We start from the raw sequence: 14,868 nt of genomic DNA, 5'->3' as shown, positions 1-14,868 counted from the left end.
AAGATTCAGTAGTGTTGAGAAGCTTTAAAGAAGTTAGCATTTCAAGAAAATTGTAACTTCCTTATTTTGTTCTGCTTTTTTTACAGTAAACGATTTGACTCTTTGTATCCCTACAAGAATGATTAATTACTAAGAAGTTGCAATCTATCATCAGTTAAGAGACCGAGCAAACCCGAACCATTGAGGTGAGCGTATTTCACGTCTTGAAGCAGATGAGGACTTGACAATGCAAACCGTTGAGAGACAGTAAAAGAGGAAGGATCTTGCAAGATTAGCTCTCGAGTGAAGTCATCATAAGATGCAAACAGTTGTCTCCTTTCCTCACCAAAATCTATAATCGCTGTTCTTGGCAAGGTGATGGTGTCTACAATAGCTTGTGTTGATGACTGTTTCTGAGAATAAGAGCCATCAACTCGTCTCTTGAGACAAACATGAAATACATCTACACCATTACGATTACTATTATTATCAGAAGATTTAGCTCTCCGTTTATAAGAGGCAACCACATGATTGGTGCGAGGACAATACGAGGAGGCTATGCATGTTTCTAAGTTTCTTGTTTCAGAAACCAGTGTTGGCCTTCCCTCACTGCCACTAATGTTCCACTGACAAAGCCCGATGGAAGAAGCGGATAAGAGCTCACGGCCGACATCAGAAGTTGGAGTGGAATATGCAGAGAGACGATAGATAGTATGAACTGGATTGCTTGTCACGCCAACCAAGGACGCTAAAGGTCTCTTGTTTTGACGCATATCAAATACTAAAACCATCCCATTCTGTAGTCCAGCATAAACATGGTGACAACTGTTGAGATCCCAAGAACAAGACAAAGGTGCAGCAGGTAGATGATCATAAGACAAGACAGTGTCGTGACTATCCAAGCTTATAAAAGATAATTTTTTCCCTAGAGAACCATATACAGCTAGCCCGTTACTGTGAGGCGAAAGGCGAAGATCTTGAATAGCTCTAGTTGTACGAGGCAACAAAATGTCATTATCAATCATACCAGTATGTAAGTTGATTTGCGTAAGCACAAACGTTCCACCACTTCCTGAGAGCCTACGGGCCAACAACAGAATCTGTCTACCAACATTTATTTCAAATATACGGCCACCATTAACTAACACTTCTTTATGATGTTTAAAGCTGTAAGAAGGTTCATCATGTCCATGACGTTCTTGATACATCTTCTTCCTGAGATTATTAATCTCTAATCGTAACTCTGCTTTCTTTTCTCTCCATCGAGCTTCTTTGTAACTCAAACTCGGTGTCTTCGCTTCTACTGAACTTAACTTGGCCTCGAGAGATACGATTCTCTTTTGTGCTTCATCATCAATCGCAGCAATCTTTGATGCGTAGATTTTCACGACATCTTTAAAGCTACATGCTCTGATGCATTGAGGACACTTTCCTGAACTTGGACGATGCTGTAACCACTTGTTGATGCAAGAAAACCCATACAAGTGTCCACAGGGAAGACAAGAGACTTGGTGTTCGCCACCGTTGGTCCAAACTTCCAAGCAGATCGAACAGCGTGATTCTATATCCTCCTGCGATCCTGAAGAAGATGAGCAAACAACATCGGGCGACCTTCTCTGATGCTCTCTCTCGTTGAGTGAAACCCTAGTTGAGGCTGTCACATTCACATGGATGTATCCCCTGGTTTGAGGTTCGGTTTGGTCGTTATATTCTTCTTCTCCGACTCTTGTTATTCCGGTAGGATTGAAGACGTAACGCCGGAGGAGCGGCATTAGGGCAAAACCCAAACGAATGGCTGAACCAGAAGGGAAGATCACGATGCAGAAAGCTAAGCTTCTTAAAGACTCAATTTGTCACATACAAACAGAGCAATCTTATAAGTGAAATATATACAAAGCAAAGCAGCTTTAGAAAGTAATATAGTGTATACAAAGCAGGTTAAAAAAAAAAAAAGGAAACTAACGATGCTATTAGCATTGAAGCACACTTTACCAAATTGAACCCAAAAAAAGAAGTAAACTAACAAATAAAAGGAAAATTACCCAAAAGTCAATGAAAAGTGGAAACGATCAAGGAGGAAGTTTCATTCTTGGTACGATTTGATTTGATTTGCTTTTATATATAGTATCTGTCATAGACTAAACAAAATAACATATATCGTAAAAATATTTTTTAACTTTATGAAAAAATAAGTTAGCAATATTTGCAGGCTGTGGGGTTCGAACCCACGCGCACTTATGTGCAGAAGAACTTAAGTCTTCCCCCTTAACCACTCGGGCAAACCTGCTTGTTGTTATTCTCTTCTTCATAAATTATAACTACACGGAAATTGACATGTTTGCTCGTACCCCATTGGGTAGTTAATGGATAAAGGATTTGCAATGGGTGTTTACTAGAAAAGCCTCCAAAAAGACTTCTAATAATATATATCCATATTAGCAGCACTAAACACAAACCAAGGTTCCAAGGTTTAGCAAAGTTTTCAAAATACCGAAACGATTAAGAAAAAGTTGAAACGCCTGAGAAAAAAAGACCAACTAAAACTGACTCACTCGCAAGTTCCAGTTTTGAACACCAACAGGCATCGAAGTTCTAAAGTAGATATTATAAAGGACTAAGTCATCGAGCTTCTTCTTCTTATGATTTTCAAGCAGCTGCACTGTGTTTCGCCTTTGTGTGAGACTGCAACCCCATTTCCGAAGTAAAGGTTCTGCTGCATGAATTGCACCCAAACGCTCCTGCAGACTTTGGTGTCTGCTGCTTCTTCGACGACTCTCCATTGCTGCTTCCACCAGAATTCTTACCCGCCTGTTTTGATGGATGAGGAGTTGCAATGTGGACATGCGGCTTCTTAGACTCTGTTTTTATTGTCACAATGTTTTCAGTTAAACCAATCCATCTTTCTTTCTGTTAAAAAACAAGGATTCAATGGGGAGATTGGTAAAAACGATTTAATCACCTGTTTTCTGAGGAGTTACAAACTTAGCCTTCTTGTTGGAAGCAGTATTCTTTGAGGAGTTGGCTTCTGCAGACCTCTTCTTGGATTCTTCAGGCTATTCATAAACCAAGAAAATTCAGATATCAGGTTTTAGTTTGACCACACAAGCAGAGAAAATTGCTCCCAAAGAAGGGTAGTAAGTCAGAACAAATATACGTTTATTCATAACCGAGCAGATATATAGAGAAATATCATGTTACCTTTTTTGGGGTGTCCTCCTCTGATGAGTCATCTTCATCGTCGTCAGATGAGTCATCTTCATCGTCTTCATCACTGTCAACTTCAGCAGTAACCTTCTTTTCCTGAAAAGAAGCAGCGATGATGAGGATTAAAGAATTAAGAGAATGGGATAGAACAGAAATACACATTATTGTTCATGTGGAAAATGCAAACATAAAAGTGACAGGCGTACACTGATTATAATTTTAACATGTCACTGAGCCCAAGTTAAAATCTACAGCCATTGAGTTAGTAGTTTATAAATAGAGGTACCTCCTCATCTCCAGATTCGTCAGAAGACTCATCATCATCTGAAGAGTCCTCCTCACTGTCATCTTCGTCATCATCTTCCTGGGCTTTGACTTCTGCATTTGGCAATTGAAAGTTCACCTGTTTCACACCTGATGCTGCAACAGCTGGCTCAGCTGAGACCACATCAAAGGATAAGAGATTAGTATTCTTAGAAAAAAACTAAAATCAGATAACTAGACACAATTTGATATAACTCCCAACTCACCTTTGGCACTACCAACCGCAGGTTCATCATCAGACATATCCTCAGCCTCAGTAAGACGGACATAGAGAGTCAAGGAAGAAAAGAGAGTAAAGTAAAACAACGATTTCCAAAATCACATTCATCAACAAGCTTGTAAGGTTTAAGCAATATTAACAAACAAATATTGAAATAGTAAAGGATATGGATCAGATGCATCAACTTTGTAACCAGTGAAGAAAACGCTCCCATTCTTCCAATTGTGAGACAGCTCAAATCCCTTTTCCAAGACAAGCTCCGTGGACAGCTGAGGAAACTTGCCATGAGAGAGGTTCCCTATAATAAGCTTTTGACCTCCAACTTCCACGAAAAGCTGAATCGGTTCCTTAACTTTTTTCTTACTATCTCCCAAAGCAGCCTTCAATAAGATAAACAAAAAAAAACGTCACTGTAAAATACATTGTTACAACTCAACTCAACTCAAAGCAATTCAACAGTACCTGTGAGATGTGCACAAGCATATCTTCCCCAGGATCCACACGAAGTGATCCGTCAGGCTTAACTTCAACACCTGCAAACTCATAGATAGTACAACAAAACCAAAAAAAAAATCAACAAATCTTCCACAAATCCATCATTTCGAACCATTCAAAAGTACCAAATACCCGAGACATGGAATCCCAAAGCCTCTACTCAATTTTTTTTTTCAATTTCAGTAACGAAACTAGAAATATCGGAGTTTAAACCAAGACTACACACCAAATACTGACAAATCTTATCTCTCGTTACTCATCTGAACAGCTAACCAGACGATTCGGGAGAAGAAACAGTGAAAAAACGGAAAAAACAAAACGATGAAACCAGAAGATGAAAAACCCTAAGTGCAGGAAACGAAGCTTATAGACGGAAGAAGAAGAAGAAGAAGTAAGATAGGAAAACGTTTTTACCCCAGAACTCCATTGTCGTGAGAGGTAGTGTGACCTTGAAGGCGACGATGCGTCGAAGAAGAAGGTTGTAGAGCGATTCGTCTCTCCAGAGCGGTTTCTAGGGCGTGTGAAGTTGAAGGGGCCGTCCGATGGAATTTATTTAATGAGAGACCAAAGGGGGTTTTAGTGATTCTCTGTTACGCGGACCACTCGATGGTTTGTGTGTCCTGCTCATGTATTGGGCCTAGGGTTTTTAAGCCCATAATTTAAGCCCATTCTTATTAAGGTTTTTTTTAACCGCCTTTTAATTAACGGTGTCAGGAAGGACGGATTGTAACGGACTTATTTGACTGACGGAGAGTTTCCATTTTTTTTTCCGTTTGGTCAGGCGTTTTCGTCAACACATGGAGTCCCACTTCAATATTCAAAATTTCAAAATAAGTCCCACGGTCAAATGGAGCATCATTTACCTTAATACCCTTGAGAGGTAAAAGCTGTTTTATACTAGTAAAATTACTTACCATGCATCACAAATTTAAATATTTTTCCCTAATCCATAGACCATAGAAAAACGAAAACCAGTTAACAAAATCTATGGAGAGTATATATGATAATAACATTAAGTACGGTCCAACGACGAATAATTAAATGGGATAGTTGCACGAGTGGGAATTAAGCAGCAATAGACTACAAAATCTTAAATAATCTCAACTAAAAAAAAAGGTAAAGTATAATATGTTACCCAAAATTTTGTCTTAAATATTCCACAACGTACTTTATATATTCAGCAGCCGTGATATTTAAAATTTTAAAATACTACAAAAGGAGAAGAAAAAACAAAAGAAGAAGAAGCAACTTACTGAAAAAAAAAAAAAAAATCTACGGCTAAAAATCAACTTAATGACAAAAATGCGGTGAGTGCATTGAACCTGGCAGTATTCGATGAACCTTAGTATTTATTTTATTGTCCAAGTTGCGTTGATAACTTGATTGATAAATTAATGACAGCTCATTGACTATCCGGAAAAAAATCTGAAAAATCTTTAGGGATAGAAGAATTTGACCTTGACTTAATTAGTAGATTAATTATAGAAACTAATTCAAATAGATTAATACCAATACTAAAACTGACCTAATAATTCCATACATTAAACCTAAACGTAAATTTAATTGTTACCCACAATTCACTATTTACAAATTGTATAATTACTGTAATTAGTGTTTTGTCCACTCAAATTCACTGTAAAAACAACCTTAACGCTTTTCTTTTCAATATTAGCTAGAGTTTTTGTTTGTGATCATATTAACGTTAACATTCAATACATGTTTAAGGTGGTGCTTCCAAAATCAAAGACACGAAAATCTTATTTGATTACGTCAATTTATCAAATTATACGAATATATAATCTTATTTGTTAACTAAAAAAACTACACTATTATGAAAAACAATTATTTGTATGTTTGTCAACAATCCAACATAAAGAAAAAGAAGAACATAAATTCCTTTAAATACCACTAAAATTTTTTTTTTCCAAAAATATCACATTTTAGTTTTTTTTTCAAAAATACCACAAAATTTTTTTTCAAAATTACCATAAACACAAAAAAAATAAATTAAGAATGTAAATTTTTTTTTTAGGTTTGGGTTGACACATTTAGTTTTTAGAAGTAGGGTTTAGTATTTAGAATTTAGGAATTAGTTTTTAGTATTAGAACTTTAGTTCAATTACGTGGTATTTTTTGGAAAAAAAAATATTTTAATGGCATTTTTAGAAAAAACTAAATTGTGGTATTTTTGAAATAAAAACATGTATTAGTGGTATTTATGACAATTGCCCAAAAAATGGTTAAGATGAAGTAACAGGCATCAAATACGAATGTTTGAATAGACAAAAGAATATAAAGACACAAGAGCCCATCCATTTTTGCATACACGAATACATCCCCCTCAATCCCCAATATTTATATATATATAGTCCATTCCTTCACTTTCCATATATTTTTCAAATAGTTTTGTTGTTCTTTCTTTATAAAATAGTAAAATACCATCATATACTCTAAACTTTATAATGTTGAATTGCTTTTTCAATGTTGTATGTTAGACTACTAAAAAGTGAATTAAACGCGGATCCAATATTCACGTATTCAGATTGGTATAAGAAATATAACCAAAACTTTTGCTGCAGAGATTGTAATCTCAATTCCATATGTAGAAATGCTTTGGATCTTATTCAAGTGGGCATGCAACATGGTTTAGTCTTATTACACGTGAGCATGTTCCTCTTTTTAGCTTTGTTTCCTCTTTGAAATGGTCACTACTCACTACCTATGTTTCACATTATTCTTTTATCTTCCAATCTCAGTTGCATTCCACCAAAAAGATTCATACAGAAATCCATTGCTCAAAATTAAACCTACGCTTTTGAGAAGATTAATTATTCATTCCCTCTCATTCTTTTTGCATCAACGAAGATTTTTTGTAATGAAAAATATGGTGGATAAAAAAAAACGAAATTAAATTACAAAATTTATTTTGAAAAAATTGTCAAAGTTCCATAAAAAAGGGGGACATGGGAGGGAATATAACGAAATCATAAACAGAAACGCCACCGAGTTAAAAAAAAGTTCTCTCATCAGTTTATATACAAAAAAAAAATTAAAAAATTCCAATGTCCATTAGAGAGAGAGATAGAGAGAGAATTTTTATTAAAGAAAAGTAAGAAGACAAAAAATGAAAAACTAGAGAGAGAAACAAGTGGCTTCTCGAGCTAGCTCAGCCGAATTTTTCTTCAACAATGGCGGTTTCCTAGGGTTTGAAGCTTATATGATCGGAGACATCACTCATCTTAGATCGCCATAACTTCCATGGAAATGCCCGGTAGAAGATCTAATTACAATTTGCTTAGTCAATTTTCTGACGATCAGGTCTCTGTTTCCGTCACCGGAGCTCCTCCGCCGCACTATGACTCTTTGTCCAGCGAGAACAGGAGCGCCAGCAACAATAACAGCGGGAACAACGGGAAAAACAAGGCGGATAGAAGCGGATTTGATTGGGATCCTAGCGGCGCTGGTGATCATAGGTTGAGTAATCAGCCGAATCGGGGTGGGAATAATAATATGTATGCTTCGTCTCTAGGGTTACAGAGGCAATCGAGTGGGAGTAGTTTTGGTGAGAGCTCTTTGTCTGGGGATTATTATATGCCTACGCTTTCTGCGGCTGCTAACGAGATCGAATCTGTTGGATTTCCTCAAGATGATGGGTTTAGGCTTGGTTTTGGTGGTGGTGGTGGAGATTTGAGGATACAGATGACGGCTGACTCGGCTGGGGGTTCTTCATCTGGGAAGAGTTGGGCGCAGCAGACGGAGGAGAGTTATCAGTTGCAGCTTGCATTAGCGTTACGGCTTTCGTCCGAGGCTACTTGCGCCGACGATCCGAATTTTCTGGATCCTGTTCCGGATGAATCTGCTTTGAGGACTTCTCCAAGTTCAGCCGAAACCGTTTCACATCGTTTCTGGGTATTGGTTTGATTGATTGCCTTTTGTTCGTTCCTGTTTAGCCGAAGTTTCAGTTAGATCTCCTTACCAAGCGTTGTAAAGATCCCTAGGAATTAGTAAAGAGATCTGGGGTTATTATTAGAAATTTTGAAGGTTTAGGGGTTGGGATTATCAATATGTCTGTTTGGAATGAGTTGCTCAGGATAGGCCACTACGCAGTCAGAGATGGAGTATGTACTTGTTTGTTTATTAGCAGCTCAGGAACATGCAGCTGATTAGTGATTTTTGTTTGTTGGCAGTTCTGATTTTCTAAAAATGCGCCTATTTATGAATTGTGACTGATTGAGAAAGAGAATAAGTCTTTTTGGTTTACTGTATCAGGTTAATGGCTGTTTATCGTACTATGATAAAGTTCCTGATGGGTTTTACATGATGAATGGTCTGGATCCATATATTTGGACCTTATGCATCGATCTGCATGAAAGTGGCCGCATCCCTTCAATTGAGTCATTAAGAGCTGTTGATTCCGGTGTTGACTCTTCGCTTGAAGCGATCATAGTCGATAGGCGTAGTGATCCAGCCTTCAAGGAACTTCACAATAGAGTCCACGACATATCATGTAGCTGCATAACCACAAAAGAGGTTGTTGATCAGCTGGCAAAGCTTATCTGCAATCGTATGGGGTTTGTACTCACACAATCCTTACGATCTCTTTGAAATTATAATTTATATCTTCCTGTGAGTTCTCACATTTCTTGTTAATCGTTAATTCTTGGCTCCTCAGGGGTCCAGTTATCATGGGGGAAGATGAGTTAGTTCCCATGTGGAAGGAGTGCATTGATGGTCTAAAAGAAATCTTTAAAGTGGTGGTTCCCATAGGTAGCCTCTCTGTTGGACTCTGCAGACATCGAGCTTTACTCTTCAAAGTGAGATCCCAACTTTGGTGCTATTCTTATGACATTGGAGACGTATCTTTTGAAATGATCATATAAATTATTTCGCTTCATTCATTTGTTTGTATTGTAATACATGTTAAGAAAGTTGCTTGAGAAAAGTGGTGTTATTAGCTAGAAAAAAAAAAAGTTACTGTTAGTTGAATATTTGAAAGAAAAAAAAATGTTTATACCTGCCACTGGGTGCATGCAGGTACTGGCTGACATAATTGATTTACCCTGTCGAATTGCAAAGGGATGCAAATATTGTAATAGAGATGATGCCGCATCGTGCCTTGTCAGGTTTGGACTTGATAGGTATGATAGAAGTGGTTGCGAAAGAGCCTTTATTTTCCTATTTGCTTTGCTTTCTGTTTCTGTAAAAACATTCCTAACGCTAAATACTAGGTTGATGATGTGGAAACTTTGTTTTGGTTTCAGGGAGTACCTGGTTGATTTAGTAGGGAAGCCAGGTCACTTATGGGAGCCCGATTCCTTGCTAAATGGTCCTTCATCTATATCAATTTCTTCACCTTTGCGGTTTCCACGACCCAAGCCAGTTGAACCCGCAGTCGATTTTAGATTACTAGCCAAACAATATTTCACCGACAGCCAGTCTCTTAATCTTGTTTTCGATCCTGCATCAGGTATTCCCAATAGAGAAAACCTTTGTTCACTTTTGCATCCTCCTTACGTCTCGTTTTATATTTCCCCTACAAGTGTAATCTCCTATCATTTAGGGTATTTCTTGATCATGTCTTCGATATCTGAAGGGTTAGTAGTCTTAGAATGATTCTATTGTTTGTTTTCTTGTCTCTTTTTAGTTTTAATGGTTTTGTGGCTGTTGGTGTGTGTATGTGTGTGAGTTGGTGGGTGCTTCGCCTAGTGATATTAAAGGTTAAACTTGATGACCGCTGTTCAAGCATATCAATTTTAGTGCATTTATGTGCAAGACTTGTCCTCTGGACTCTGATTTCTTATATCTGCTTGTTTGAATGGTTGTAGATGATATGGGATTCTCAATGTTTCATAGGCAATATGATAATCCGGGTGGAGAGAATGACGCATTGGCAGAAAATGGTGGTGGGAGTGCTAATATGCCTCCACAGAACATGATGCGTGCGTCAAATCAAGTAGAAGCAGTACCTATGAATGCCCCGCCAATCAATCAGACAGTTCCGAACAGGGCAAATAGGGAACTTGGACTTGATGGTGATGATATGGACATCCCGTGGTGTGATCTTAATATAAAAGAGAAGATTGGAGCAGGTAATAATTTTACGGAAAAATAGTGACTTGGTCTATGAACGTACCAGAAATGTGCAATTCTTGAGTAGATGGTTTTGCTATGGACTCTGATCTCGAACAAAATAAGAAAAAGAAAAAAATTGCCATCTTGAGATTACATTCTTCTCTGTTGCCTTAACCCTTCCACTCTAATTTGAGCTACTGCTCTTTCAGGTTCCTTTGGCACTGTCCACCGTGCTGAGTGGCATGGCTCGGTAAGAACTTTTTTCCAGAATTTTACTCAGCTCTTAAAATTTGGTTGCGCTGTTTGGTGTTAAAAAAGCCAAATTTTTACATCTGTCTGTCATAAGCTAAACGTGGGCTTCAATGTGTCCCAGTTTAGGTATTTGTCTTTAAGAGTGCTCTCACTAGAAGAATTCTGATTTTGACTATTGCAGTAATATATTCTACCAATTTCAGGATGTTGCTGTGAAAATTCTCATGGAGCAAGACTTCCATGCTGAGCGTGTCAATGAGTTCTTAAGAGAGGTACACAACTAAAATTTGCTCGTGATTTTGGTAATGGACATGGTGTATTAATGTCTTCCATAATCTTGATTCGCTGTCAGGTTGCAATAATGAAACGCCTTCGCCACCCTAACATTGTTCTCTTCATGGGTGCGGTCACTCAACCTCCAAATTTGTCAATAGTGACTGAATATTTGTCAAGGTACAGTTACCTGGATTTTGAGGGGTTTATGTGCTGAGTGTAGAATTTTAGCCTACAATGAAGCTAATACCATGATATCTTTCGAACAGAGGTAGTTTATACAGACTTTTGCATAAAAGTGGAGCAAGGGAGCAATTAGATGAGAGACGTCGCCTGAGTATGGCATATGATGTGGTCTGTTTGATGTCCTTTCGTTACATTCCTGTATGGATGCAAATTAAGTTGATTACCTTCTGATCTTGGTGTTTCTTCACATCGAATATTCTTTCCAACTCTTTGTTGCAGGCTAAAGGAATGAATTATCTTCACAATCGCAATCCGCCTATTGTGCATAGAGATCTGAAATCTCCAAATTTGTTGGTGGACAAAAAGTATACAGTCAAGGTTTGAATCTGAATTAGAAATTGTTGTGTCCAGTGCCTTGATTTTGATTTTCAGTATATACCATTCCTCTTGTGAGATCTGCTTATATATAAAATCATCTTGGGGACACTGCAGAAAGGCATTAATCTGCTGTAATTTAAAATAGCAGCACTCTTAAGCTGTCCTCTTCAAAACATGCTGTCTAGCGAAACATTATTTTTCTAACACCGTTTGTCTTGAAATCTCAGGTTTGTGATTTTGGTCTCTCACGATTAAAGGCGAGCACGTTTCTTTCATCAAAGTCAGCAGCTGGAACCGTAAGTTCAGTTTGTTTAAAGCTAAATAAGTATTTGGTCCAGTGGAAGTTAAATAATTTAATGACTTTGTTGTATCAGCCTGAGTGGATGGCACCAGAAGTCCTGCGAGATGAGCCATCTAATGAGAAGTCAGATGTGTACAGTTTCGGGGTTATCCTGTGGGAGCTTGCTACATTGCAACAACCATGGGGTAATTTAAACCCGGCTCAGGTACTTTTTCACTCTAAAACATTTAGATGATAATAATCTATTTTGCATTTGAAAGTTGCTCAGTCTGCATTCCATAACATGCCATATGATCATAACAAAAATAAAAATAAATGCTCCATAGGTTGTAGCTGCGGTTGGATTCAAGTGTAAACGGCTTGAGATCCCGCGGAATCTGAATCCTCAGGTAGCGGCCATAATCGAGGGCTGTTGGACCAAGTACGTTAAGATTTTCTTTGTCTTGTTTGAAACCTTTTTGTGTTTTCCTCCTTGAATAGACTTCATGTTTATGCATATGTTTGGTTGCCAGTGAGCCATGGAAGCGTCCGTCATTTGCAACAATAATGGACTTGCTAAGACCATTGATCAAATCAGCGGTTCCTCCGCCGAACCGCTCGGATTTGTAAAATCCCACCCAGTCCATTTGAAAGTTGTTATAATCATGATATGCACATATACTCTCAGCATTCTTTTGCTGCCCAGGAGGGAGGCACTAGTTAAGATAGCTTTTAAGGTACACTCCTCATGAGCTATCGATCATATCCTAAACCGTCGCGGTTCTTATAGATTTTGCGAACTTTGTCTGCTGCTGTTTTGCTCTTTTTTTTTTTTTGTTTATGTTGCAGATTTTTATGATGTATATGACTATTGTGACAGGGAGGGAAAAAAAAATGTAGTAATGGAAACAGTGAGTGGGGGGATTATGTATCGAGTCCCAGAGGGTAAGCAATGCAATATATATTGTTGTTATCTTTTGTAGTAGTAATATGCACTTAAAAAGTTATAGTTATTTAATTACGTTGTTGTACATTCATACACCGCTAAATTAGTTTACTTACTAAGCGAGAGTAAAAAAGAGCAGCTCTGGAATGCTGTTGTCAAAGGATTTTTGCAAAGGCAATATATGATACGTTGGAATTAACATATGTATACATTGTGACCATGCGATTAGTCTGGCCTTGAACTATAATAACCAACAGAAATGAAACAGAAACCAAAGAAAGAGTAACTTTTTGGAGATTACACAAAATAGCAAAGTCGATTTGTAAGTTAAATATAAAAGAAAACAGTGGTAACAGAGTCTAAAATATCTCAGATCGTTAAACACAAGGAACTGAAAATATCTGTTGTTTGCCTTCGCTTATAAGTAATTTTGACCTCCACTTATGAGAACGACATAACCAGATTTCATAATTTTACAATAATTTTTTTTTTTTTTTAAGAAGACCACTAGTAGCATATCGTTTGATTGACTGGGTAACCAATAGGATGGCGTAAATTAAAATGATACACACACAAAAACAAAAATATTTGAAAAAAAGTTCTTAAAAAAAGGAAACGCGAGAAAACGAATCTGTGTGTGTGAAGTGTGATCGTCGAGAGGGACCAAAGAAGAAGAAAGCTGACCTGGCAAACACGCTATATCACTCCTTTCATCTTTTTAAAAAATATCTAAAAAAATATCCAAAGATCACGTGGGTCCCACTTTCTCTCCTTCGCCAAATGAGAGAGAGAGAGAGAGCAGCTAAGATAAGCGAAGCTGCAAGGAAAGAAACAACTTCTTCAATGTCGGTGTGTTCACCCAAAAACAAACCAACGAATCAAAGAAAGAAGATGACGAAGAAGATGAATCCACGGTGGAGGAAAACTGACCCACCCACAATCCCACCGCCTCTCTTTTCCCCTGAGATTTTTTTTCCAATCTATCAGTTTGTCGGTTACTTCCCTGCTTCTCCCTAAAAACCTTTATAAACCCTTACAAACCTCTCTTCCTTTCTTAATCCCTCATTATTTTATCATACCCATACTTCAATTCTCTCTCTCTCTCACACACGCAGTAAACCGTAAAGTTTCACTTCTTTTATAAAAAATGAGCCCAAAAAAAGATGATTTTTTTTCCAAACCAACTCCAATTTCAGTACCACCAGGGCCTCTCTACTGCGTCGACACTGACACCATGGGTTCTCCTCCTACTCCTCCACTCCCTATCCCACTAGACATCTTGCAAGGGAATCAAGTCCCTCCCTTTTTGTCCAAGACCTTTGATTTGGTTGATGACCCGACTCTTGACCCGGTCATCTCTTGGGGACTCACCGGTGCCAGTTTCGTCGTTTGGGATCCTCTCGAGTTCGCCAGAACCATTCTCCCTAGGAACTTCAAACATAACAATTTCTCCAGCTTCGTCAGACAGCTTAACACTTATGTGGGTATCATCACTTCTTATAAATGACCCTTTATCTTCTTCTAATCTCTCTTCTCTGCTTTTGTTTTTGTAGATAGTTTACATGGATGCTGCTAAATTTCTGTTTTTTTTTTTTTTCCCTTTTTGTTTTTCAATTTTTTTGTTTGTATGTGTTTCTGTAATCTTTTTGATGATACTCAAAGCACACATTTCTTGTATTATAGTTTCTCGAAACTGGTTTTTTGATTACTTGTAGTGAAGTATACCTGTAATTTTGTTTCTCTTTTTTTGGGATTTGTGCAATCTCTACACATGTAACACTGAATTTTATATCTATCAAATTTTGGCTTGCCTTGGTTTGGATGTTTTATTAACTTGTAACCTTGTTGAGATGATCTGACCAAGATACTACTACTCTTTGTATAATTATTATGGTGGTGTCCTGTTGTTCTACTAATGTAGTTATGTTTTGTTATTTCCTCTCTATGTTAATGTTCGCTACTGTTTAAGACTGTTTTACTCACATGTTCTTCACTCTTAAAGGTAGAAGAATCTTCTAACTTATGATTTAAACTGATCTTCAATAAAGATATTTGGCTTACCATCTGCTCGTGTACCCTTGACGTAAATCCTGGTTGTTCTCTTACTTTGTTCTTGAGCTTTTTTTTTGAGTTGTTCTTGGGGGTTGGAAATGTTTCCAGGGATTTCGAAAGATTGATACTGACAAATGGGAATTCGCTAACGAGGCTTTCCTTAGAGGCAAGAAGCATCTTCTCAAGAACATTCAACGTCGTCGATCA

At 37.6% G+C, this 14,868-nt stretch overlaps 4 protein-coding genes and 1 non-coding gene across 6 annotated transcripts in view; 2 read left to right on the top strand and 3 right to left on the bottom strand.

Annotated features, from left to right (window-relative positions):
* On the bottom strand, nucleotides 123–1,751 carry LOC104737821. Its single transcript, XM_010458083.1, has 3 exons — nucleotides 1,591–1,751; nucleotides 683–837; nucleotides 123–442 (listed from the first exon to the last, which is right to left on the bottom strand). The coding sequence occupies exons 1-3, from the start codon at nucleotides 1,749–1,751 to the stop codon at nucleotides 123–125; spliced, it is 636 nt and encodes a 211-aa protein (XP_010456385.1).
* On the bottom strand, nucleotides 2,184–2,266 carry TRNAL-UAA. The gene has a single exon. It is a non-coding gene; the product is annotated as a tRNA-Leu (tRNA).
* On the bottom strand, nucleotides 2,389–4,779 carry LOC104734398 (histone deacetylase HDT3). The gene is made up of 8 exons (XM_010453969.2): nucleotides 4,637–4,779; nucleotides 4,190–4,260; nucleotides 3,896–4,107; nucleotides 3,714–3,763; nucleotides 3,470–3,621; nucleotides 3,178–3,279; nucleotides 2,939–3,032; nucleotides 2,389–2,837 (listed from the first exon to the last, which is right to left on the bottom strand). The coding sequence occupies exons 1-8, from the start codon at nucleotides 4,647–4,649 to the stop codon at nucleotides 2,626–2,628; spliced, it is 906 nt and encodes a 301-aa protein (XP_010452271.1). The 5' UTR covers nucleotides 4,650–4,779; the 3' UTR covers nucleotides 2,389–2,625.
* LOC104734397 (serine/threonine-protein kinase CTR1) lies at nucleotides 7,295–12,728 on the top strand. Of its 2 annotated transcripts, XR_759271.2 has the most exons (16): nucleotides 7,295–8,131; nucleotides 8,492–8,793; nucleotides 8,895–9,036; nucleotides 9,257–9,360; nucleotides 9,484–9,689; nucleotides 10,048–10,311; nucleotides 10,504–10,544; nucleotides 10,750–10,818; nucleotides 10,899–10,999; nucleotides 11,089–11,173; nucleotides 11,285–11,383; nucleotides 11,611–11,679; nucleotides 11,758–11,889; nucleotides 12,011–12,105; nucleotides 12,197–12,400; nucleotides 12,544–12,728. XR_759271.2 is itself a non-coding variant. In XM_010453968.2 (15 exons), the coding sequence occupies exons 1-15, from the start codon at nucleotides 7,481–7,483 to the stop codon at nucleotides 12,291–12,293; spliced, it is 2,457 nt and encodes an 818-aa protein (XP_010452270.1). In that variant the 5' UTR covers nucleotides 7,295–7,480; the 3' UTR covers nucleotides 12,294–12,728. The 2 variants fall into 2 exon arrangements, 1 of the variants encoding a protein (XP_010452270.1); XM_010453968.2 differs by having other exon boundaries at nucleotides 12,197–12,728.
* LOC104734394 (heat stress transcription factor A-3) overlaps nucleotides 13,357–14,868 on the top strand; it is a 6,694-nt gene continuing 5,182 nt past the window's right edge. The window contains exons 1-2 of the mRNA XM_019234439.1: nucleotides 13,357–14,089; nucleotides 14,770–14,865. Of these exons, the coding sequence (XP_019089984.1) occupies nucleotides 13,757–14,089; nucleotides 14,770–14,865 (429 nt within the window). The 5' untranslated portion in view covers nucleotides 13,357–13,756. The remainder of the gene's footprint in view (nucleotides 14,090–14,769; nucleotides 14,866–14,868) is intronic.

This window comes from Camelina sativa, chromosome 13, assembly GCF_000633955.1.
Source record: "Camelina sativa cultivar DH55 chromosome 13, Cs, whole genome shotgun sequence".
Classification (NCBI taxonomy): domain Eukaryota; kingdom Viridiplantae; phylum Streptophyta; class Magnoliopsida; order Brassicales; family Brassicaceae; genus Camelina; species Camelina sativa.
The sequence above is the reverse complement of the archived record's forward strand: the minus strand, read 5'-3'. Positions and strand labels throughout refer to the sequence as shown.

What these genes read in the sequence shown, in the direction of transcription:
- LOC104737821 (XM_010458083.1), bottom strand. Translation starts at nt 1,751, where the DNA reads ATGCCGCTCCTCCGGCGTTACGTCTTCAATCCTACCGGAATAACAAGA. An exon ending in GAGAGAGAGCATCAGAGAAG is followed by an intron (nt 838 to 1,590) that starts GTCGCCCGATGT and finishes TCATCTACCTGC; the next exon opens with TGCACCTTTGTCTTGTTCTT. An exon ending in TCCAGTTCATACTATCTATC is followed by an intron (nt 443 to 682) that starts GTCTCTCTGCAT and finishes GTAATGGTGTAG; the next exon opens with ATGTATTTCATGTTTGTCTC.
- LOC104734397 (XM_010453968.2), top strand. Translation starts at nt 7,481, where the DNA reads ATGGAAATGCCCGGTAGAAGATCTAATTACAATTTGCTTAGTCAATTT. An exon ending in TCAATGAGTTCTTAAGAGAG is followed by an intron (nt 10,819 to 10,898) that starts GTACACAACTAA and finishes ATTCGCTGTCAG; the next exon opens with GTTGCAATAATGAAACGCCT. An exon ending in CAAAGTCAGCAGCTGGAACC is followed by an intron (nt 11,680 to 11,757) that starts GTAAGTTCAGTT and finishes TTGTTGTATCAG; the next exon opens with CCTGAGTGGATGGCACCAGA.
- LOC104734398 (XM_010453969.2), bottom strand. An exon ending in TGCTTGTGCACATCTCACAG is followed by an intron (nt 4,108 to 4,189) that starts GTACTGTTGAAT and finishes ATCTTATTGAAG; the next exon opens with GCTGCTTTGGGAGATAGTAA. An exon ending in TGTAACTCCTCAGAAAACAG is followed by an intron (nt 2,838 to 2,938) that starts GTGATTAAATCG and finishes CAATAAAAACAG; the next exon opens with AGTCTAAGAAGCCGCATGTC.